The 25000-nt window shown below is 45.4% G+C and overlaps 1 protein-coding gene across 1 annotated transcript in view; it reads left to right on the forward strand.

Moving 5' to 3' along the window:
* The window catches only part of LOC133114513 (liprin-alpha-3-like), a 74164-nt gene that overhangs the window by 25420 nt on the left and 23744 nt on the right, over positions 1–25000 (forward strand). The window contains exons 5-21 of the mRNA XM_061223984.1: positions 108–182; positions 1648–1707; positions 4068–4196; positions 5255–5347; positions 6444–6496; positions 7410–7503; positions 7592–7726; positions 9289–9372; positions 11446–11577; positions 12999–13061; positions 13310–13389; positions 13506–13684; positions 13872–13876; positions 14077–14273; positions 16865–17111; positions 19294–19427; positions 23007–23158. Of these exons, the coding sequence (XP_061079968.1) occupies positions 108–182; positions 1648–1707; positions 4068–4196; positions 5255–5347; positions 6444–6496; positions 7410–7503; positions 7592–7726; positions 9289–9372; positions 11446–11577; positions 12999–13061; positions 13310–13389; positions 13506–13684; positions 13872–13876; positions 14077–14273; positions 16865–17111; positions 19294–19427; positions 23007–23158 (1912 nt within the window). The remainder of the gene's footprint in view (positions 1–107; positions 183–1647; positions 1708–4067; positions 4197–5254; positions 5348–6443; positions 6497–7409; positions 7504–7591; positions 7727–9288; positions 9373–11445; positions 11578–12998; positions 13062–13309; positions 13390–13505; positions 13685–13871; positions 13877–14076; positions 14274–16864; positions 17112–19293; positions 19428–23006; positions 23159–25000) is intronic.

Consider the following 25000-nt stretch of genomic DNA (forward strand, 5'->3'; position numbering starts at 1 on the left):
CTTCTCCTTCACATGTCTTTCTTACTGCTATTTTATCTCTCCCTTTCCCCTGTTTTTCTGTCCTTCCCCTCATTCCTCTCTACGGCCGATGGGGCTTCTGCCTGCAGGTTCGGGAGAGGCTGCGTGTGGCTCTGGAGAGGGTGTCTGTTCTGGAGGAGGAACTGGAGAGCTCCTCACAGGAGGTAAAACTGTGTGTGTGCGTGTGTGTGTATGTCTTCAGTGTGTGTATGTATGTATGTATGTGTGTGTGTATGTGCTCAGTGTGTGTATGTGAGTATGTATGTATATGTGTGTGTATGTGCTCAGTGTGTGTGTGTGTGTGTGTGTGTGTATGTGCTCAGTGTGTGTGTGTGGGTGTGTATGTGTTCAGTGTGTGTGTGTATGTATGTGCTGTGTGTCTGTGTGTGTGAGTGTGTGTGTGTGTGTCTGTGCAATCTCATTGTGTTTTTAATAATACTGCAGTTGATGAGGATATTGCCATTTACACAGTTAAAGCAAGATTACAGGTCCTACCATCTAGATTTAATCTCTCAATCTGGTTCCCAAACTCACAGTCACCTCACTGTTTCCATCACAGTCAAGAACACATCACAGAATCTCTATCTCACATTCTAAACAGCTGTGACACATAACTGTGAGTGGAACTGTTAGTAAAGGATCTCTTACCATCATACCCATCTACAGTGAGAATGTACAAGCCTTCCCGTGTCACTTCAACCATGTTCAACCTGCAATAATACTAATTCACTTCACAATATGTCTGCTAATGCTACAGATGTTGTTGTTGATGAGGAAAGCAGAGCGGTGTCCATTTTAGAGATTGCTTATACATTTGATTTCAGCCTAGAAGAGGCCTTCCTCACTGAGGCACTGAAGTATCAGCCCCTGGTGTCAGCCAGAGAACAACTTGGCTACAAGTGTAAACTTTTTATTTTTATATTTGGCAGCCTTGGCAATGTCCACAGACTAGTGGTAAGGGGTTTGGCAGGAATGCCAAAATTGCGAGCAAAGCAGCTCACGAGATACTGCTCCATGTCAGCATTAATAGGCAGCCACCATATTTGGAGGCGGCGCTGCTACCTGTACCCCTAATAATCCTGCAAGTGTCCATGTCATTATTCTGTACTGTGTGTCTGTAGTGTCCATGTCATTATTCTGTACTGTGTGTCTATATTGTTTATTTCCTTTACTGCCACTTTGGTATGTGGACATGAATGAAAGTATTAAATGTGTGTGTGTGTGTGTGTGTGTGTGTGTGTGTGTTCATGCATGTGTGTGTAAGCATGTGCTCAGAGTGTGCGTGAGCGTTTGTGTGTGTTCATGCCTGCGTGTGTGTGTGCATGTGTGTGAGTGTGTGTGTATGCGTGTGAGTGTGTGCGTATGATTGTATCTGAGTGCGTGTGTGCGTGAGCGTGTGTGTGTGTGAGCGTGTGCTCAGAGTGTGTGTGTGTGAATGTGTGCTCTGTGTGTGTGCTCTGACCTGGTGAATGGTCTCACTCTCTCTGCAGCAGTGTTTGCTCTACACGGGCTGTGTAAATTTCAGCTCTAATAGGAGAGCGTTCACAGGTTTAAAAATGGCTGTGTAACTGTGTGTTTGACGGCGTGTTGGTGTCTGTTCCTGTAACCCTGTTTGCCTCTCACTTCCAGGTGCATTCTTTAAGAGACCAAATCAAGAGACGGCAGCAAGGGGGGGACAATGGAAGAGAGGTGAGCAGGTGTGTGTGAGTGTGTGTGTGTGTGTGTGTGTGAGTGTGTGTGTGTGTGAGAGTGTGTGTGTGTGTATGAGTGTGTGTGTGTGTGTGTGTGCGTGTGTGCGTGTGTGTGTGTGTGAGTGTGTGTTAGATTAGTGTGTGTGTGTGTGCATTAGATTAGGTGTGTGTGTGTTAGATTAGGTGTGTGTGTGTGCATTAGATTAGTGTGTGTGAGTGTGTGTGTGTGTGTGTGTGAGTGTGTGTGTTTGAGTGTGTGTGTGTGAGTGTGTGTGTATGAGTGTGTGTGTGTGTGTGTGTGTGTGCGTGTGTGTGTGTGTGAGTGTGTGTGTTTGAGTGTGTGTGTGTGTGTATGAGTGTGTGTGTGTGTGTGCGTGTGTGTGTGTGTGAGTGTGTGTTAGATTAGTGTGTGTGTGTGTGCATTAGATTAGGTGTGTATGTGTTAGATTAGGTGTGTGTGTGTGCATTAGATTAGTGTGTGTGAGTGTGTGTGTGTGTGAGTGTGTGTGTTTGAGTGTGTGTGAGTGTGTGTGTGTATGAATTTGTGTGTGTGTGTGTGTGCTTGTGTGTGTGTGAGTGTGTGTTAGATTAGTGTGTGTGTGTGCATTAGATTAGGTGTGTGTGTGTTAGATTAGGTGTGTGTGTGTGCATTAGATTAGTGTGTGTGAGTGTGTGTGTGTGTGTGTTAGATTAGGTGTGAGTGTGTGTGTGTGTGTGTGTATGTGTGTGTGTTAGATTAGGTGTGAGTGTGTGTGTGTTAGATTAGTGTGTGTGTGTGAGTGTGGGTGTGTGTGTGTGTGTGTGTGTGTGTTAGATTAGGTGTGTGTGTGAGAGTGTATGTGTGTGTGTTAGATTAGAGTGTGTGTGTGTGAGAGTGTGTGTGTGTGTTAGATTAGGTGTGAGTGTGTGTGTGTGTGTGTTAGATTAGGTGTGTGTGTGAGTGTGTGTGTTAGATTAGGTGTGTGTGTGTGTGTGTGTGAGTGTTTGTGTGTGTGTGTGCATTAGATTAGTGTGTGTGTGAGTGTGTGTGTGTTAGATTAGGTGTGAGTGTGTGAGTGTGTGTGTGTGTGTGTGTTAGATTAGGTGTGAGTGTGTGTGTGTGTGTGTGTTAGATTAGGTGTGAGTGTGTGAGTGTGTGTGTGTTAGATTAGGTGTGAGTGTGTGTGTGTGTGTGTGTGCATTATATTAGGTGTGTGTGTGTATGTGTTAGATTAGGTGTGTATGTGTGTGTGTTATATTAGGTGTGTGTGTGTTATATTAGGTGTGTGTGTGTGTGTGTTATATTAAGTGTGTGTGTGTGTTAGATTTGTGTGTGTGTTATATTAAGTGTGTGTGTGTTAGATTTGTGTGTGTGAGTGTGTGTGTTAGATTAGTGTGTGTGTGTGTGTTATATTAGGTGTGTGTGTGTTATATTAGGTGTGTATTAGATTAGGTGTGTGTGTTATATTAGGTGTGTATGAGTGTATTAGTGTGTGTGTGTTAGATTAGGTGTGAGTGTGAGTGTGTGTTATATTAGGTGTGTGTGTATGAGTGTGTGTGTGTGTGTTATATTAGGTGTGTGTGTATGAGTGTGTGTGTTATATTAGGTGTGTGTGTGTGTGTTAGATTAGTGTGTGCGTATGAGTGTGTGTGTTATATTAGGTGTGTGAGTGTGTGTGTGTGAGAGCGTGTGTGTGTGTGTATGAGTGTGTGTGTGTGTGTGTGTTATATTAGGTGTGTGTATATGTGTGTGTTATATTAGGTGTGTGTGTGTATAAGTGTGTGTGTGTGTGTGTTATATTAGGTGTGTGTTAGATTAGTGTGTGTGTGTGTGTTATATTAGGTGTGTGTGTATTATATTAGGTGTGTGTATGTTATATTAGGTGTGTGTGTGTTATATTAGGTGTGTGTGTGTTAGATTAGTGTGTGTGTTATATTAGTTGTGTTTGTGTTATATTAGGTGTGTGTGTGTTATATCAGGTGTGTGTGTGTTATATTAGGTGTGTGTGTGTGTGTGTTATATCAGGTGTGTGTTATATTAGGTGTGTGTGTGTGTTATATCACATGTGCATTATATTAGGTGTGTGTGTGTTAAATTAGGTGTGTGTGTGTTATATCAGGTGTGTGTGTGTTATATCAGGTGTGTGTTATATTAGGTGTGTGTGTGTGTGTTATATCAGGTGTGCATTATATTAGGTGTGTGTGTGAGTGTGTGTGTGTGTTATATTAGTGTGTGTGTGTGTGTGTTATATCAGGTCCTCACAAAGATGGGAAAATAAGGCTCCTTGTTCGGCTGCTGTCCCACACCCAGCTTTCTCCCTCCTCTGCTTCATTCCCTCTCTCTCTCTCTCTCTCTCTCACTTTTCATCCTCCTCATAGCGGCTGCCTAATGGTCCCTCCTCCATTCTGGACGACGGGGAGATTGACAGGCAGAGGGAGGGAGAGATAGAGCGACAGCGCTCAGAACTCTCCCAGCTGAGGGAGAGACTGGCTCTCATGTGTCGGCAGGTGAGTGAGTGAGTGAGTGAGTGCGTGAGAGAGTGCGTGAGTGAGTGAGTGAGTGCGTGTGTGAGTGCGTGTGTGAGTGCGTGTGTGAGTGAGTGAGTGAGTGAGTGAGTGAGTGCGTGCGTGACTGAGTGAGTGAGTGAGTGAGTGAGTGAGTGAGTGTGAGTGAGTGAGTGAGTGAGTGAGTGCGTGAGTGAGTGAGTGAGTGAGTGTGTGAGTGCGTGACTGAGTGCGTGCGTGAGTGAGTGAGTGTGTGAGTGAGTGAGTGCGTGAGTGAGTGAGTGTGTGAGTGTGTGAGTGTGTGAGTGTGTGAGTGTGTGAGTGAGTGAGTGTGTGAGTGAGTGAGTGAGTGAGTGTGTGAGTGAGTGAGTGCGTGAGTGAGTGAGTGTGTGAGTGTGTGAGTGAGTGAGTGTGTGAGTGAGTGAGTGAGTGAGTGAGTGAGTGAGTGAGTGAGTGAGTGAGATGTATATTTGGCAGGGTGGGGTGTGGAGCGCACGCTTCAGCGATTGTCAGTTGCCGGTGAGAGCTACACTCCAGAAGTAATGATCTCGCTCCTACGCATTGTGATGCATTGCCAGACACACTGCACTCAGAGAGGTGGACTCAAACCGAGTTCTCCACTGGCCTCTTGTGGCCAACTGTGGAATTTCCACCACTTGGCAGAGGAGCTGTTGCAAAACTGCAGTTGCAACACTGTTATACACTAGGGGTGCACACCTTGGGTCCTGGAGGGCCGGTCTGCGAGCTGGTTTTTGTTCCAACCAATTGCCTTCGTTCTAGTTTTCTGGCAGCGCTATAAAATATGCCGGGTCACTCCTGTGCAGTAAAATCATTCAGACACATTTGCAGTCTGTGGCTGTAGCTGTGTTTATACAGGTGTCAGATCAAGATACGATTGAAATAATGAAATCATTAAGAGCTGAAGTTGGCACAAAATCCTGAAATGGATCGGCCCTTGTCGTGCAGCCCTGAGTTACACGTACATGGGTGGCTCTGCCTAACTCTGAGAGCCATTCTTACCACTTCCTTTTCTTCCTGACGTCTGTCTCTCCCTCTGCCAGGTAGGAGAAATAGAGGAACAGCTCTCTGCAGCCCGAAGGGAAGTTACAAAATCTGAAGAAGCCAATCAGAAACTACAGAGGGATGTGAAAGAGGTGGGTTCATTATTATTATTGCTGTTGTTGTTTTTTTGTTCTTATTGATATCAATATAATCGTGCATGCATAATTCTAATTGTATTATTAATAATGTTTATTTGTATACAGTAGAGTTATGTGTGCATATATATAGTTGTGATTACAGTAAATGTTAGCCTAGCCTTAGCCTCTAGAGTGTAACTGACCTATTCTTCTAAGCTTGAACAGTCTTCTGGTATGAAACGACACCGCTGCGCTCTCTCTCTCTCAACTGTTGCCCTCGTTAGCCAAGAGGCGCTAATGAACTGGTAATCATAACCAATGAACGAGAGGCTCATGAACGTTCGTCCACGTTCTGTGCGAAGTGTAGCCTGTGGGACCGGGCCTACAGGCAGAGCTGGTGAACTGCAGGCCTGAAAAGCAGGCTTCTCTGACTAGCTTTCCTGAAACAAGCATGACAGGAGGATGGGTTCCAGCCTGCATTTTGGCCACGATCCTTGTCGTTTTTTTTTGTTTTTTTTTTGTTTTGTGGCAGCGAGCGTCTCTCTGTAGGTCATAATCTGGAATCCATGCAACTTCTTAAAGTGGGAGTGCCCCCGAATGCATTTCTGGGACAGAAGCCTTTAAACAACTTACTGGAAGTGGATAATTAACTTTTTTTTTCTCGGCATTCATACATAATTTCTTGCGCTTCGCTGTCGCCGTGACAGGTTTTGTTGATCCGTAATTAAATGTTTTACCCGCTCCAGAAGAGCACGCATGCGACGTGTCTGCGCGGCTGTGCCGCATTCCAGGAGCAGGCAATCGCTCTCCACACAAACCAGCAATCTCGCCGTCACGCCAAGTGGAGTTGCGCAACCGAATGGCACGCGTGTTTACGTACATGTCTGTGCAACATGACATCTGCGTTTATCTTCGCCTCTATTGTACATCGTAGGCGTTCCTTTAAGCTGCTTCCTGTGGTCCTCTGCCATTTCTGTCTCTTTGTGTTGTTACTCCTCTGCCCTTTGTGCTCTTTTCGTGGATGGCGCGGTTTGTGTACCGCTCGCAGAGTGATTTGTGCGATCCGTGCCTTGCGGCTGTGTGTCCCTCTGACTCTCCTCTCCTCTCGCAGGCTCTCTGTCAGAGAGAGGACATGGAGGAGCGGATCACCACGTTAGAGCGCAGGTAACTCAATACAGTGCAGGTGACTCATTAGAGCACAGGTAAATCATTATAAAGCAGGTAAATCATTCGAGAACAGGTAAATCATTAGATCGAAGATAAGCCTTTATAACGCAGGTTAATCATTTGAGCAACGGTAAGTCATTATAACAAAGGTAAATCATTAAAGCACAGGTTGCGTATTTGAGCACAGGTATATCATTAGCACGCCGGTAACTCATAAGAGCACAAGAAAAAATAATAATAGCACAGCTAACTCATTATAACACAGAAAACTCATGAGAGCACAGGTACATTATAAAGCACATGGTAGTCATAACACAAGTATATCATTAGAGCACAGGTAAATAATTTGAGCACAGGTAACTGCATTATAGTGTAGATAAAGTGCCGTGTGATATGACAGTCTGTGCCTGGTGTCCTCATAAGGCTGTGTGTACGTTTGTGTGTGTGTTATACTGGTATGATGGTGTTCTCATTAGAGATGTGTGTGTGTGTGTGTTATTCTGGTATGATGGTGTTCTCATTAGAGATGTGTGTGTGTGTGTGTGTGTGTGTGTGTGTGTCTGTGTGTGTGTTATACTGGTATGATGGTGTCCTCATAAGGCTGTGTGCGTGGGTGTGTGTGTTATACCGGTATGATGGTGTTCTCATTCGTGATGTGTGTGTGTGTGTTATTCAGGTATGATGGTGTTCTCATTCGTGCTGTGTGTGTGTGTGTTTTACAGGTATGATGGTGTTCTCATTAGTGATGTGTGTGTGTGTGTTATTCAGGTATGATGGTGTTCTCATTCGTGCTGTGTGTGTGTGTGTTTTACAGGTATGATGGTGTTCTCATTAGTGATGTGTGTGTGTGTGTGTTATACAGGTATGATGGTGTTCTCATTCGTGCTGTTTGTGTGTGTGTATTATACAGGTATCTCAGTGCACAGAGGGAGGCCACCTCTCTCCACGACATTAAAGACAAGCTGGAGAATGAACTGGCGAGCAAGGAGTCTCTGTACAGACAGGTGATTGGCTTTAGCCTCCGTGGTGTTGCAGACCTGTAGACACCCTCGCCTCTTCCTCGCTCACTCCTCTCGTCCTCTTCCTCTCCAGAGCGAGGAGAAGAACCGGCAGCTGCAGGAGCGTCTGGACGATGCCAAGCAGAAGCTGCAGCAGACCCTGCAGAGGGCCGAGACTCTGCCCGAGATCGAGGCCCAGCTCGCCCAGAGAGTGGCAGCGCTCAACAAGGTCTTTCTTCCCATCTGTCTGTCCGTCTGTCTGTCTGTCTGTCTGTCATCCTGTCTGTCTGTCTCACTAAATGTCTGTCTGCCTGACTGTCTGTCTGTCTGTCTGCCATCCTGTCTGTCTGTCTGTCTGTCATCCTGTCTGTCTCACTAAATGTCTGTCTGCCTGCCTGTCTGTCTGTCTGTCTGTCTGCCATCCTGTCTGTCTGTCTGTCTGCCATCCTGTCTGTCTGTCTGTCATCCTGTCTGCCCGTCTGTCTGTCATCCTGTCTGTCTGTCTGTCTGTCCCACTGAATTTTTGTCTGCCTGCCTGTCTGTCTGTCTCACTGAATGTCTGTCTGTCTCACTGACTCTCTTCCTGTCTGTCTCTCTGTCTCATTGACTGACTGATTGTCTGTCTGTCTGCCTCCATGTCTGTCTATCTGTCTCACTGGCTGACTGTCTGTCGGTCTGTCTGTCTGTCTGCCTCCATGTCTGTCTATCTGTCTCACTGGCTGACTGTCTGTCGGTCTGTCTGTCTGTCTGTCTGTATGACTGTCTGTCTGTCTGCCTCCATGCCTGCATGCCTGCCTGCCTGTCTGTCTACCTGTCTGCTATCCTATCTGTCTGTCTCACTGAATGTCTGCCTGTCTGTCTCACTGAATGTCTGTCTGCCTGCCCGTCTGTCTGTCTGTCTGTCTCACTGAATGTCTACCTGTCTGTCTGCCTGTCTGTCCCACTGAATGTTTGTCTGCCAGTCTGCCTGTCTGTCCCACTGAATTTTTGTCTGCCTGCCTGTCTGTCTGTCTCACTGAATGTCTGTCTGTCTGCCTGTCTGTCTGTCTGTCTCACTGAATGTCTGCCTGTCTGTCCCACTGAATGTTTGTCTGCCTGTCTGTCCCACTGAATGTCTGTCTGTCTGTCTGTCTCACTGACTCTCTTCCTGTCTGTCTGTCTGTCTGTCTCATTGACTGACTGATTGTCTGTCTGTCTGCCTCCATGTCTGTCTATCTGTCTCACTGGCTGACTGTCTGTCGGTCTGTCTGTCTGTCTGGCTGTCTGGCTGTCTGTATGACTGTCTGTCTGTCTGCCTCCATGCCTGCATGCCTGCCTGCCTGTCTGTCTACCTGTCTGTCTGTATGACTGTCTGTGTGTCTGCTGAGCCATGTTTATTGGTGCGCATGTATGTGTTTGTCTGTCTGTCCATCTCTCTGTCTGTCTCTATCTGTCAGGGCCTGTCTCTCTGTATGGGTCTGTCTGTGTCAGTCGTTCTCTGTCTGTCTCTCTGTCAGTCTGTCTATTTCTGCATCTCTCTGTGCTTTTCCCTAAGTCCCTGTATCTCTGTTATCTCATTGTATGTGAGATGCATGTCTTTTCATCTGTATGCCTGTATGCTTATGACTGTCTGCCTTCAGTCTGTTTGTCTGTTCCTCTATTAGTGTGTTTTGTTTGCCTGCCCGTATATTTACGTGTTTACATGGCGTATTGAAAGTGGCAGCAGTAGTAACGTGGTAAGTTAACCTGTGAGCGCGTCCTTGTTTATCTCTCTCTCTTTCTCATTTTCTCTGACCTCATCACGTCTCTCAGGCAGAGGAGCGCCACGGCAACTTTGAGGAGCGATTGCGGCAGATGGAAGCACAACTGGAGGAGAAAAATCAGGAGATGCAGAGGGTGACTATTGCTCTGTCCCTCCAACTCTCCCCCTCTCTCCCTCCCTCTCCTTCTCCACTCCCTCTCTCATTCTCTCTCTCGCTCTCACTCTGCTTATCATCATCTATATATAGGGCTTTTCTCCTTTGCACACCTCATGGTTTATTATCCTTCAGTCTGTTCAGCTTCGCAGTGCTTTCCTGGCCTTGCAAACAGCAACAGGGCTGACAAAGCAAATGTATACCATAGAAACGGAAGAGCACAGACCCAGATAACACCACTTGCTTTAAAGGTCCCATATTATATGCCTTTCCAGTTTTTGCTCATACGTCCTGATATCCATAAGATGTTTGTGTGGTACCAAAAACCAAAGTACCAAAAACAATCTACATCCAGTTTTTACATATCCAGTCTCCAGTGCCTCTCATGAGCTTTACCAAGTACAGGTGTTTTTGGTGTTTTTAGTGACTGTGTCTTTAAGGCTCATTAATATCAATGCACCTTTGTTCTGATTGGCTGGCTGGCACTAATGAACCGCATGTTGTCTGTGACGAGCGCTTGGATTGGTTCTGGCTACACGGTGGACCGCTCTGAAGCCAACAAGCGTATTGCTCTGATGTTATAACGGAAGTCAGAGCGGCTCGTTTGAATGTATTTATGTATAAATGCTGTGGTAAGTGCGGCTCGTTTGAATGTATTTATGTATAAATGCTGTGGTAAGTGGGGCTCGTTTGAATGTATTTATGTATAAATGCTGTGGTAAGTGGGGCTCGTTTGAATGTATTTATGTATAAATGCTGTGGTAAGTGCGGCTCGGTTTGCGGGAAGGAAGCCGAGCAATCCGAGCCATATTTGCTACATATTTTCTTCATACGGATTGGGTTGATTTATTTGAGGACTGTGCGTTTTGAAGCTTTCGTAATGTTTTTATAACTCCTTCAACTCAACTGTCATTTTTCACAATATGGGTCCATTCGGCACATCCCCCACACAATTTTAGGATTTGCTAACGGGGCTCTGCCTAACCTCTGAAGATCTTTTTTTTTTTAAACACGGCAGAGGAAACATAAGGAAACACATGTTGGGAATGTTCTAAATTAAAGTGTTGAAAATTCATAGTTTGTTAACATTGCTGCCATTTCCGATAGAATGAAGGTGAACGGTCGTCCATGATTCAAATTCTCTCTTGACTTGAATAACAGACCTGACTAACACCCTCAGGTCAGTCCTGCAGTATTCCTTGGGATTTAACCCTTTTCGGCCCAAGCCAGATATGAAGTGGCTCCACCCCAGGGGTGTTGGCTTTGGTTTAGAAGATTTAGTAAAGTTGACATTTTACTCTGTAGCTCTTGAGAAATAGCTGCAACTGGGGTTGAAATTGGCCGACCAGTTTTCTTCATCTCCTTCAACACTTTCCTCCTCCAAATTCTGAAGAATCTGACTCCGACAGAAATGCCAGACTCAGATTCTCGATAATCTGGGACGCTTTGTGTACAAAACCTCCCTCAAACTCTTCTCTGCTGTGAAGCCTTCAGAATACTCATTGTTGCTGCCGCTATCAAATAAACTCATCGTAACTTCTGATTGGCTGATAATGTATAATAAGGTTGAGAGTGCCATATGGCACTCTTGGGACTGAAAGTGTTAACGATAAAGATCACAGGCCATTCAATAAACAGGACCAATTTATGAGCTTGGAGTGTTTAGCCTGTTTTACATAACTTTTTGCAAATGTTTTCAGAACCAGAATTTGCAAGCTGGGAACTATTCCATATTATATGAAATGCAAACATACATACAGTAGATGAAGATCATTGATAAGTCTCCCTCTCCTTCTCTCTCCCTCCTCCCTCTTTCTCTCTCTCTTTCTCCCCTTCTCTCTCCCTCTCCTTCTCTCCATTCTTATCTTCTCTGCTGAAAAAGCTATGTTTTTATACAGCTGGTGGCTTGTCGACCAGCTCATACCCAGCTAGACCAGCTTTTTGACCAGCTTGGCCATGCTGGTTGACCAGCTCATACTCAGCAGGGTTAGGATCTGATGGAGAGGGGCACCTTATAACCCCCTCTTCTTCCTTTTTATCTTTTCTATTCCAGGCACGACAAAGAGAGAGAATGAACGACGAACACAACAAACGGCTCTCTGACACAGTGGACAAACTCCTCTCTGAATCTAACGAGCGACTGCAGCTTCACCTCAAAGAGAGGATGGCTGCCCTGGAAGATAAGGTAAACTCCTCTATCTCCTCCAGACCTCTTGGACACTTTACTGGTCTCCTCTATCTCCTCCAGGCCTCCTGGAACCTTTTGTGTCCTCCTCTCATCTCACCCTTTCTTTTCAATTTTTATTGTATTTGCATGGTGCTTATTACCGACGCTTCACAGAGTATCAGAAGGGAAAACACCATTCCAGAGCCCCAAAATAGGGTAAAAAATCCTCCAGTGGGGAGAAAAATCGTCAAACAGTGGCAAGAAAAATCTCCCCAATGGGAAGAAACCTCTGGAGGACCCGGCTATAGAAGGGGAGCCCATCCTTCCCTGGCCGACGAGGTGTAGCGGTAGGATGGATAAAACAGGAATGTACTAAGAAATCTATTAAAGCAGTTGAAATACGCTGAAGCGCTTACAGTTGAAGCTGAAAGCTAACTGTTAAAGTAAGAAGTTCACATGAGGGAAAGTATAGTGGGCAGTTTCTGCGGTTCAGGCTGATGCAACCGGAGCTCCAGAATATGACGAGGGGTGAGCATGAACCGGGGGAGGAACAGGGAAGCAGCAGTCCACGATCTTTGGGCAGGACAAAAGTCAGCAGAGGTCCGTGAATGGGAAAGGGCTGGAGCCCCAGGAGAAAAAAGTCAAAGAAGGTTCTGTAGAAGTTACCAGTACACAGAATTAGATGTTGTTTCTGTGCTTAAGGCTCCAACTCCCACTCCCAGCCATACATCCCAATCTGTTTCGCATTTCAAGAAACTGTTGAAGACCCACTTTTTCAATGTGCATTTTTTTAGCGAGTAGCATTTTCCCTGGTTTGTTTTATATGTTTTTATTTGGTTTTATTATTATTATTATTATTATTATTGTTATTATTATTATTATTATTATTATTATCATTATTATTAATACCACTTCTGCTATTTTGGTATTTTAAATTGATCTTAAAGCAGTATATTTTGGTGTGTTTTATTTTATCCTGATTTTATGCTTGTTTCTGTGAAGCACTCCTGTAACTTCTGTTTGGAAAGGTGCTTTATAAATAAAGATCTATCTTTCTAACTCAATTTCAGTTGATGTTCTAACTAAAGTGCCCCCATGCACGGGGCACCTGTAGCATGCATACCTCCCCGATGACTAAGGTTGTAGTTAACTCAGAGCTCATGGGCCCCGTTCAGCTTTGAGAATTACTGCTTCTGTCTTCCAAGGCCAGCTGAAAACCCTTCAGGCAAACAGCAATAGATACGTGAAGGTTACTCTTTTCAACACGGTGTTAATCTTATGCATTCTACCCAGATGATGTAACCACGTTTGCTCTCTGAACACAGGAGAATTGTTTATCAACTTGATTTTTCTTTTCATTGACTGCATATTTCTGGTGACAAAATCAGTACTTTTTTTTTTTTTAATTACTAAATGTTTTTTTCCCCTCATCCTCCTAGAATGCTCTTTCTGAGGAACTGGCAAATATGAAGAAAATACAGGATGATCTGTTAGCAAACAAGGTACATATCACACTGTTATGAAGCCCTCACTGTGGTCTAGACCTTTAGGCCGTGTACGTCCACTGTAACAAACATATCACTCTCCCCCTCTTTTTTCTCTCTTTCTCTCTGTATCATACACACCTTCCTTTCTCTCTCTCTCCCCTCTCTCTATCATACACACACACACTTCTACCTCTCTCTCTCTCGCTCTCTCCCCTGCCTTCCCCCTGCCGCTCTCTCTCACTCCCCTGCCCACTCTCTAACAGGACCAGCTGATCGCTGAGTTGGAGAGACTTCAGCTGGAACTTGATCAGTTAAGAGGGAGGCCTGGCTCCGCCTACTCCAGGTCGGGCTCTTCCACAGCCACTCCCCCGTGCCAAAAATAATCACACAGTTGCTTACTGTGGACAGATGTAGCCGTGAGCCCTGTTTTTATATCCAGGTCGTTTTGTCCTCTTCCAGGTCTCTTCCAGGAAGTGCTCTGGAGCTGAGGTATTCCCAAGGGGGCGGGTCCCTCCCGGCCGGCTCCACCGCACACCTGGATCACTACGGCAACGCTGCCTCGGGAGCCGTGGTCAGGCGGCCTCACCGCGGGCGATGGGGCGGAGCCAGGGAGGACGCAAACAAGGCGAGAACAAATCGTTTTCAGTTGATTCAACGACGTCGGTGATTGGCAGCTCATTGTAGTTTTAAACGGTTTAAAGAGGCTGATTAAACCTCACCCGGAATGGCTGCAGTCACCGTGCTTGGCTCCGCCCCCACTCTTGGGCAGCCTGTAGCCCAGCGGCTAAGGCGCATGACTGCGTCCTGGAAGCTTGGTGGTTCAAGCCACAGTGTAGCCGCTAAGATCTGCACTGCTGTTGGGCCCTTGAGCAAGGCCGTTAACCTCACATTGCTCCAGGGGGGATTGGCCCCTGCTTAGTCTAAACGACTATAAGTCTCTTTGGATAAAAGCGTCAGCTAAATGACTGTAACGTAATGTAATGCTCCCCCTGACCTCTGACCTCTGACCTCTGACCTCTGACCCCTGCAGTACGGGGAGTGGGAGGGGGGCGCGCTGCTCGCCCCTGGGCTGGAGGCGGGCGTGGAGGCCGGGGGCTCGGATGAGGAGGAGGAGGACAGAGAGACGCTCCTGGGCTCCGAGCTGCTGTCGCCCAGCGGGCAGACGGACGTGCAGACCCTGGCCATCATGCTGCAGGAGCAGCTGGAGGCCATCAACAAGGAGATCAAGTGGGTGCCCTCCGACAGGCTAGCAGCACTCGCTGGTTGACCAGCTCATACCCAGCTAGGCCAACCTTATGACCAGCTCGTACCCAGCTAGGCCAACCTTATGACCAGCTCGTACCCAGCTAGACCAACCTTATGACCAGCTCATACCCAGCTAGGCCAACCTTATGACCAGCTCGTACCCAGCTAGACCAACCTTATGACCAGCTCGTACCCAGCTAGGCCAACCTTATGACCAGCTCGTACCCAGCTAGGCCAACCTTATGACCAGCTCGTACCCAGCTAGACCAACCTTATGACCAACTCGTACCCAGCTAGGCCAACCTTATGACCAGCTCATACCCAGCTAGACCAACCTTATGACCAGCTCGTACCCAGCTAGACCAACCTTATGACCAGCTCGTACCCAGCTAGGCCAACCTTATGACCAGTTCATACCCAGCTAGACCAACCTTATGACCAGCTCATACCCAGCTAGGCCAACCTTATGACCAGCTCATACCCAGCTAGGCCAACCTTATGACCAGCTCATACCCAGCTAGGCCAACCTTATGACCAGCTCATACCCAGCTAGACCAACCTTATGACCAGCTCATACTTAGCTAGACCAACCGTATGACCAGCTCATACCCAGCTAGGCCAACCTTATGACCAGCTCATACCCAGCTAGACCAACCTTATGACCAGCTCATACCCAGCTAGACCAACCTTATGACCAGCTTATACCCAACTAGACCAACCTTAAGACCAGCTCATACCCAACTATACCAGCTTTATGACCAGTTCATACCCAGCTAGACCAGCTTTATGACCAGCTTGTCCATGCAGGTTGACCAGCTCATACCCAGCTAGACCAACTTTATGACCAGCTCACACCTAGGTAGACCAGCTTTTTGACCAGCTAGTCCATGCTGGTTGACCAGCTCATACCCAGCTAGACCAGCTTTATGACCAGCTCATACCCAGCTAGACCAGCTTTATGACCAGCTCATACCCAGCTAGACCAGCTTGATGAGCAGCTTGACCTTGCTGGTTGACCTGCTCATATCCAGGTAGGCCAGGTTGTGACAAGCTTGACCAGCACTGTTAAAGTATAAAAACATAGTCCCCAAATAAATCTTGGACTTCTGTAACTTTCTGACATCATAACTGCGAGTATAACCATTTGCACATGTCAGCCTTCCATGTACCTTGTAGCCTGATGAAATGTACATATACACAAAAGGGAAAACTGACTGGAGCTTAACCACCAGGCAGTAGCTATTGCTGTTCTGAGGACCATGGATCTTGCGAGGATCAGTAGAGCCAGAAGAATTTCAGCACAGATTTCGCAAAGAGGTTAATGCCTCTACCTGGGTGAAAGACTAACCTGGAAAGTAGAAAAAGATGCCCAGACACACTACGGGAAGCCAATGCGCAGATGTTACTTATGAGTGTCTCTAGGGGGAGGTTTTCTGAAGCTGTGCACAGGAAGAATGCGGCGAGCTGGAGTGTGCAAGGCTCTCCACCTTTGTTTGTTTTAGCTGGGCTGTGTTTGAGGACCTCTTGTAGGTCTGGTGGTACTGTGCTGTTTTTATACTGGGGGGGGGGGTAAATTTTAGTTCGGGTCACTTCAAGATTCCTTGAATAAAAATTGGCCATTATTTTTAAAACGATGGCATAATATCTGATGGTTATTATTGAAATTAATGAATTGAATTTCAGATAATTTGCTGAATTGGCTGAACTGAAGTAGAATTGATCCCAGACATGTGTTCAAGACTAGCTAACTCATTTGCTAATGTTTTCCAACTTTTTGCCACGAACATTAGCTAATGTTAGCTAACAGTTTGAAAGCAACAAATCAGCTAGCTGACATCATTAGACCTAAGTCACATCCTTTTGTATTGAGTAGGCATTGGTGGCAAACTAAATGAAATTCAGTTCAATTCAATTCAGTGTGAAACATACACTCACTGAGCACTTAGGTATTTATTAGACATTTTTGTTTGCTTCTACTGCTGTAGCCTTGTAGTAATGATGTGCTGTGTGTTCAGAGATGCTCTTGTGCATGCCACTGTTGTAATGTGTGGTTCAATGTCACTTTCCTGTCAGCTTTGACCAGTCTGGCCATTCTCCTTTGACGTCTATCATTAACAAGGCATTTCTATCTGCAGAACTGCTGCTCACTGGATTTGCATTATTCTTTGCAAACGTTAGAGACTGTTGTGTGTGAAAATCCCAGGAGATTAGCAGTCTCTGAGATATCACCCTGTCTGTCACAACAGTCAAAGTCACTTAAATATAACTGAAGTTCCTGAGCCGTATCTACATGATTGTATGCATTGCACTGCTGCCACACAATTGGCTGATTAGATAATCACTTCAGTAAGTAGGTGTAATGAAATAAAAATTGAACAATAATTAATACTACTTATAATTACAGTTAGAAATACTGATTCAGATAAAATAAGTGGAAATAATAGCATCAACAATGAAGAAATGCTACTAATAAAATAAACACCAGCAACAATAATATTAAAGGAGTTTATTTCATTGTCGCTCTCTCACTCTATCCCTCCCTCTCTCTCTCTCCCTCCCTCTCTCTCTCTCAGGCTGATTCAGGAGGAGAAGGAGAGCACGGAGTTGAGGGCGGAGGAGATTGAGAGCCGGGTCAGCAGCGTGGCCCTGGAGGGGCCTCCCCTGCCCCCGTCGTCTCTGGCAGGAGGCAGGGACGGGGCGGGGCGCGGCTTCATCCCCCAATCGCTCACCTCCTCCACCCTGGCCTCGCCCTCGCCCCCCAGCTCCGGCCACACCACCCCCCGCCTGCCTCACTCGCCCGCGCGGGAAACCGACAAACAGGTGCGCCGCCTTCACTCCCAACCGGCCGCGGAAGACTTAGATACACTTTAGATCGTTACAGTCGCAGATCGTCACATTCGCTTACAGCTATGAGGCGTCTGGGTTTTCCCCACTCATTTTCCAGGCAGTATTGTTTTTCGGGCTCACACATGCAGATTGCTGCCTTGGTTAATTGGTATCCAGGTGCAGTCTAATTACCGAACCAATTATCTGTTATTGGTAGGCGGGCTCTACCCTATTTAAGACTTATTGTCCCTCTGCTCTGTGCTCGAGTGTTACATTGTGTTTCAAACGCTGAGGCAGGTAGAGGTACTGGTATTCGAGTTACCGTATCAGGTTTTCTTCATTATTTTTCAGCTATTTTCTTTCATCTATTGAGTCAAAATAGACTCGTGTACCTCCATCCATCCATTATCTGAACCTGCTTATCCTGATCAGGGTCGCAGGGGGGCTGGAGCCCATCCCAGCATACATTGGGCGAAAGGCAGGAATACACCCTGGACAGGTCGCCAGTCCATCGCAGGGCACACACACCATTCACTCACACACTCATACCTATGGGCAATTTAGACTCTCCAATCAGCCTAACATGCATGTCTTTGGACTGTGGGAGGAAACCGGAGTACCCGGAGGAAACCCACGCAGACACGGGGAGAACATGCAAACTCCGCACAGAGAGGCCCCGGCCGACGGGGATTCGAACCCAGGACCTCCTTGCTGTGAGGCGGCAGTGCTACCCACTGCACCATCCATGCCGCCGACTCGTGTACCTGTTTTCTGTTTTCCCCTTTCTCCTCTAGTGGTTCCCCTAGATTATATTGGGGAGAACCCTAGGTTATATTAGTGGTTGTCACACGTTCTGGTGGTAACTTCCCTGGAAGATTCCCTTTTCGGTCGCGTCTGGTCCTCCGTCCCCGTTCCCTCACACGAGGGGGGGGAAATGTGCCTCAACCACCGCCAATGTGGAATGCCCGCCGGGGTCATGCACGGCTGCCATTTTGTGAGGTGGAGAGAGAGAGAGAGAGAGAGAACGCTCACCACACACCAGCTGAGGTGGGGAGAGAGAGAGAGAACGCTCACCACACAGGTGGTGGGGAGGGAGACTGCTGTTCTGACTGCAGTGGGGAGATGGGCAGGGTTTCTGCTGTTCTGACTGCAGTGGGGAGATGGGCAGGGTTTCTGCTGTTCTGACTGCAGTGGGGAGATAGGCAGGGTTTCTGCTGTTCTGACTGCAGTGGGGAGATGGGCAGGGTTTCTGCTGTTCTGACTGCAGTGGGGAGATGGGCAGGGTTTCTGCTGTTCTGACTGCAGTGGGGAGATGGGCAGGGTTTCTGCTGTTCTGACTGCAGTGGGGAGATGGGCAGGGTTTCTGCTGTTCTGACAAGCTACCAGCATTGGCTACTTAACCAGCTCATGCCCAAGGATAGCTCATCATGTTTGAATCCATCTGAAAAGCTGGCAGTGCCCAGACGGTGTTTAGTTTGCTCTGGGCTGCAAGAGGCCAATGGAGCGTGAAGCAGGAATGAAGCCACGCCCCACCAGCTCAACCCTACTGGGCTCTCAAATGTTCTGAGGGCTCCATTAGATGTGATTGGTTCCATCAGGCGCCTAATCGTGAAAGCGAGGAGATCATTTGCGGTAGGAAGTGCGAGCCTGATCTCCCATTAAGACCTATGTTACTATATTCTTAAAGACGTAAAAAGACATCACTGAAACTCAAAGTAATGATCAAAATTACAGAACAAGAGAAATTAACATTGCCTTTCCCCAAACCCCCTGAACTCTGAAAGCTGAAAAATATGTCATTATGTAAATTTTTTTAAATTAATGAGCGAAACAAAGAGAAAAGGAAAGGAGTAGCCTGAAACCCAGGAGACCAACATCAGAGACCATCACGCGAACCACCACACTAAACCTGCTGGAAGCCACAGCTATCATTTCGGCATATGAGGCTGTTGTCCTGGCTACGTTGAATACCTCCTCTTTTTTTGATTGCAGCACCTGATACAACCAATCACATCTAATGCTGCCCTCAGAACACATACCAATAAGTGAAATGTGCGCTCAGATGTACCAGTCCAAAAAGGGTGTAAATGCGCCTCGATGTGTGATTGCTGTTGCCAGTGCCTGTGTGGGACCTGGGGTCGGTGGGATACTAACTCCCCTGAACGTCTCACTCTAGAACAATAAGGAGGACGACAGGTCCCTGGCCCTGCTGGACTCCACCCCTCCGCCCACCCCTCGGGCCCTGCGATTGGACAGAATGACCCACACGCACCCGGGGGCCATGCTTGACGATAGCCGTGAATTCCGCAGGTCGGTTAGCCAGCACAGCCTCAGAAGCCAGCTGGGCAAAGGACAATCCTGGAGCAGCTCTATGTGTGTTCTCTACATATACAGCTCTGTGTGTGTTATCTGCATATATAGCTGTGTGTGTGTTATCTGCATATACAGCTATATGTGTATTATCTGTATATATGGATCTGTGTGTGTTCTCTTCAAATACAGCTCTGTGTGTGTTATCTGTATGTATTCTCTGAGTGTACAACACACGTTCGGTTTGTACTGGGAACTGTCCGTCTGTCTTCCTGTCGTTTGTATTGGCTCTACAGCCTGGCGCCATTGTTGATGTGGAGTTGTGTCCCATCGTGCAGTATATTTGGAACCATTTTTGTGACGTCATATGGTCTTTTGTGTGTGTGCTAGTGCTGAGCGATTAACTGATATTTCGGTGTTATCATCAAGTAATCATCTGTTACATATTTGAATTGGGTGGATAGACAGTGTTTTTCTCCAACCTCGTGCTCATGTTTTTCAAATCAAGTTTTTAAAAGCCAGGTACTCAACACAGTTGGAATGGATATAAGCATCGTAATAACTACAATGATCATAATCCATTGCGCCTGCAGACATGTACAATTGTGTTTAAAAAAATTGCAGTACAACATCAGTAACCTGATGAACCACTGTTAGTAGTAGTGATATTTCTGCATGGCAAATAATTTACTTGTTGATGTAGTAGTGTAATAGAAAAACAACTGACCCAACTGTCATGACATGCACGCTGCTTGTTCTGAGTAATTGACTCATTAATTGAAAGGGGTGTGTTCAAAATAATAGCAGTGTGGAATTTAATTCGAAAATTCATTAATTCTGTGAAAAAACTGGTGTCATTGATTGTCCTTTATTAAGGACGAAGTGAGGCAAATGTTTCACACATTGTTATGACATATACTTCCTTCTGAATTGCTAAGTAAAATGGGCCATTCCAAGCATTGTTCAGAGGAACAACGTCATTTAATTAAAAAGTTGATTGGAGAGGGGAAAACGTATAAAGAAGTACAGCAAATTATAGGATGCTCAGCTAAAATGTTCTCAAATGCTTTAAAATGGCAACAAAAACCTGAAACACGTGAAAGAAAATGAGCAACTACTTTTAAAACAGATCGAAGAATAGTCAGAATGGCAAAGATTCAGCCTTTCATCAGCTCCAGAAAGATCAAAGATGATCTAGAGTTACCTGTAAGTGCTGTTACAGTCAGAAGACGTTTGATCGAAGATAAGCTATCAGCAAGAAGCCCCCGTAAAGCACCATTTTTGAAAAAAGGGCATGTGCAGAATCAGTTAAAATTTGCCAAGGAACACATCGATTGGCCCAAAGAGAAATGGTGTAACATTCTATGGACTGATGAGAGTAAAATTGTTCTTTTAGGGTCTAGTGGTCGTCGACAGTACGTCAGACAACCCCTGGGTACTGAATTCAGATACAGTACACTGTGAAGACAGTGAAGCATGGTGGTGCAAAATTCATGGTATGGGGATGTTTTTCATACTACGGTGTTGGGTTCGTATACCAGGGATCATGGATCAGTTTCAATACATCAAAATATTTGAAGAGATTATGTTGGCGTATGCCGAAGGGGAAATGCCCCTGAAATGGGTGTTTCAACAAGATAATGACCGCAAACACACGAGCAAGTGAGCAACATCTTGGTTCCAGACAAAAAGGATTGAGGTAATGGAGTGGCCAGCTCAATCCCCCGACCTCAACCCCATTGAAAACTTGTGGGGGGACATGAAAAATGCAGTTTCTGAAGCAAAACCCAAAAATCCACAGGAACTGTGGAATGTAGTTTGTTCATCCTGGGCTGAAATACCTGTTTCTAGGTGCCAGATGTTGGTTGACTCAATGCAACGCAGATGCGCACCAGTTATCAAAAACAATGGTTATGCAACTAAATATTAGTTCAGTAATTTAATGTGAAGTTCAATCTTGAAAGATTTCTTCAGTTTATACAGTAAGTGCTTGAGTTTGAAGAGAAAAATGTTGACACTGCAATTCCACTACATTTGAAATATGAAACTAAAAGCTATTAAACAATATTTCCACTTTATTCACTTTTTTTAATGCACTGCTATTTATTTGAACACAACTTTAAACACGTTCGGAAATGAAACCCAGTACTTCCACGACACACGCAATAATGGAGCTGGACTAAAGAGATACATAGCCTACTTTGTGACTGTACCCAACAACCCAAATACATTGCAGTCCATAGGTATTTGTTCAGTGGTACAATTTCTGTTCTTTTGGCTATGTACTCTAGCACATTGGATTTGAAGTGAAACAATGAATATGAGGTTAAAATGCAGACTGTCACCTTTACTTTGAAGATAATCACATCCATATCAAGTGATCCGTGGAGAAATGACATACATTTTTATACATAATCCTTCATTTTATGGGACCAAAATTGGACAGTTGGCTTCTCAGCTTTTTCTGATTGGTCAGGTGTATTCAATCGCTTCCTGAGTGCAGGTATGAGAAAGCTTTCAGTATCGTGATACTCAGCTTTTTATTGCCTTTGGAGTCTGTCATTGGTGTTTGTCAACATGAGGACCAGAGTTGTGCCAATGAAAGTCAAGGAAGCCATTATGAGATACATGGGATAAACAAAGCCTTTGGAACATGGCTAAGAACAAAGAGTATATTATGGATCATTGCCTTGCTGTGGGATAGCATTCGGTTGAACTTGAACAGATAAGATGCTTCTGCACACTTCACAATTCATTCTGTTGCTATCAGCAGTTACATTATTAATGGAGGCAAGTGAGCCAGGACCTGTGGCTGCCATACATGCCCAAACCATAAAACTTTCACCATAACGTTTCACTGATGACAGGGTTCTTTGGATCTAGAGCAGTTCTAGAGTTTTGGCCTCTACACTTTGATCGGGTATTGTCCACAATATCTTTTTCCAGAACTCTCCCAGTTGTTTTAGGTACTTAGCAGACTGTAACCTGGTATTGCAGCGTAGCCTCTGTGGATCTGTTTCTGCTGGGAGTAGTCACTATCTCCTTATGAGTGTTTCTGATCTGTCATACTCATGTCTTGAACTTTGTTCAGTCATAATTTAAATGACCGAATGAGACCAAAATGGAATGTTTTGGTCTGACACAGCATCAGCATGTTTGGTATTGAAACAGAGATGCATACAAGGACAGGCACCTCATACCCACCGTGATATAGTGATGTGTTGGGGCTGTTTTAATTCCAGAGATCCAGGGTCACTGGTTAAGATCAATGGTATCCACCAAGTATCAGGCAATTTTGGCTGCCTATCTGGTTGCCTTTTCTACAAGGCAGAGACTTGACTGTAGGTGGACTCTCCAGCAAGGCAATGACCCAAAGCATACCTCAAAATCCTCACATATGGTTCCAAGATAGCAAAATCTATATTGTGCTATGCCCATCTCGGGCGCCAGATCTCAAACAACGTGATCATTTTCAGAAACTAAACTGAAGTCAGAAAACACTATTCGCTCAGCACTAGTGTTTGTATGTTTGTGTGTGTGCCCTGTAGAAATTCTCACACATCTGTCTCTCTCTCTCAGTCTCTCAGCAGATGGGAGTGTGGGTAACAGCAGCCAGGATTCCCTGCACAAATCTACCAAGAAGAAAAGCATCAAGTCTTCCATCGGCCGCCTCTTTGGCAAGAAAGAGAAGGGGAGGATGGGCCAGTCAGGGCGGGAGTCTGTCTCTCTGGGTGAGCGGGAACAGAACAAACAAACAAAACATATAAAAAACACGCTCATAAACATGCAACATTTACAAAACACACTCATAAACATGCGAAACATGCTCACAAAGACGCAGCATTCACTAAACACACTCACAAACATACAACATTTACAAAACCCACTCACAAACATGCAACAAACAAAATACGTTCACAAACACGCAACATTCGCTAAACACACTCACAAACATACAACATTTACAAAATACGCTCACAAACCTGTAACAAACAAAACACGTTCACAAACACGCAACATTTACAAAACATGCTACAAACACATAATATTTACAACTGAGCGGGAGTGGAACAAACACGCTCACAAACATGCAACATTGACAAAACACTCGCAAACACACAACATTTACAAAATACACCCGCAAACATGCAACATTTAAAAAATACACTCGCAAACATGCAGCATTTAAAAACACGCCCGCAAACATGCAACATCCAAAACACACTCGCAAACACACAACATACAAAACACGCTTGCAAACATGCAACATCCAAAGCACACTCACAAACACGCAACATTTACGAAAAAACGCTCATAAACACACAACATTTAAAAAACACACTCGGAAATAAGCAACATTAACTGGGGTTTTTTTGACCACTCACTGACCACAGGCTATCTGGGAACAGGAAATTACGTATGTGAATTATTCAAAACCAGTATACCAAATACAGTATAGCGTATAGAGGTGCATCTATGTATAAACATTGAGTATGTGAGATGTGTATGGGTATAGATTTTTGATATGCAAAAACATTCACTCTAATGTGCCTCCTATTTACCTGGACTAATTATGCAGCCTAATAATTGAAACATCCTCTTTTGCAATTTTGCGGTAGGAAACACCCATAAAACGTGCTTACACGTCCAGATTACAAGGCGTAATGAGAGGAGGTAAAACTGTATTCACAATTCATTATATACCCTCATGACGGTGAATGCAGAAGTTTAAATTCAGAACTGCATTTTTATACTAACTGCTGGCTTCAATAGACTTCTTGCATCCTTCCAAAGATAATTTCACATGATATCTGAAAATACATAAGAAGGGACAGTAGAACACGGTGTAAGACTAAATCCTGTCTCCGAGGTGGGATTTGAACCCCTGCCTCTCACTTCTACAAATATTTGTTGGGCGAATGAGTTACCACTCAGCTAAAGACAAAAACGCCTCTAGCCCAGGGCAACGGCGGGTTTGAGGGTTGAGGGTTACGTCATCAGGGAGTATTGTTTTGGTAACCTGCTGCAAACTTACTAGCAAACTAACAGCGCTAAGCCTGCCACACTAATGGATGTGTTCAACCCCACCCCATGCTGCCGTGGAAGTGCTTAACCTACAGCCTTCCCCGCCATCATGGATTTGAGGTATAGGCTGTAGCAGTAAGATACCGCCTGCTTTACCTAAGCATCAACAGGAAAGTCGCAGAGTGAGCCAATCCCTGCAAATCACATCCTAATAGTGATGTTGACCCATTGCGGCCGTTTAGTAAATCCCACGTAGATATTATAGCGACCTTATAGCGACTGTTTTTGTATCTGGGACGCAGTAAATCTGGAGTTTAATGGTGTGTGTGTGTTGGTATAAAAATGAGTATATTGTTTCACATGCTTGGCAAAGAAGCAGCAGAACCAGTTGGTCCTTCCATCAACATGTATCAAAGTCACTGTGATGAAACTGTTGAGCGTTTGCATTCCCCTCTCACTTTAACTTGAAGGAGTGCAGGATGCTGCAGACACAACAGGACACACTTTTTCTTGTGTCTTTTTTGGTTAAAGGAGTAACATGATGGTTA

This window comes from Conger conger, chromosome 16, assembly GCF_963514075.1.
Source record: "Conger conger chromosome 16, fConCon1.1, whole genome shotgun sequence".
Lineage (NCBI taxonomy): Eukaryota > Metazoa > Chordata > Actinopteri > Anguilliformes > Congridae > Conger > Conger conger.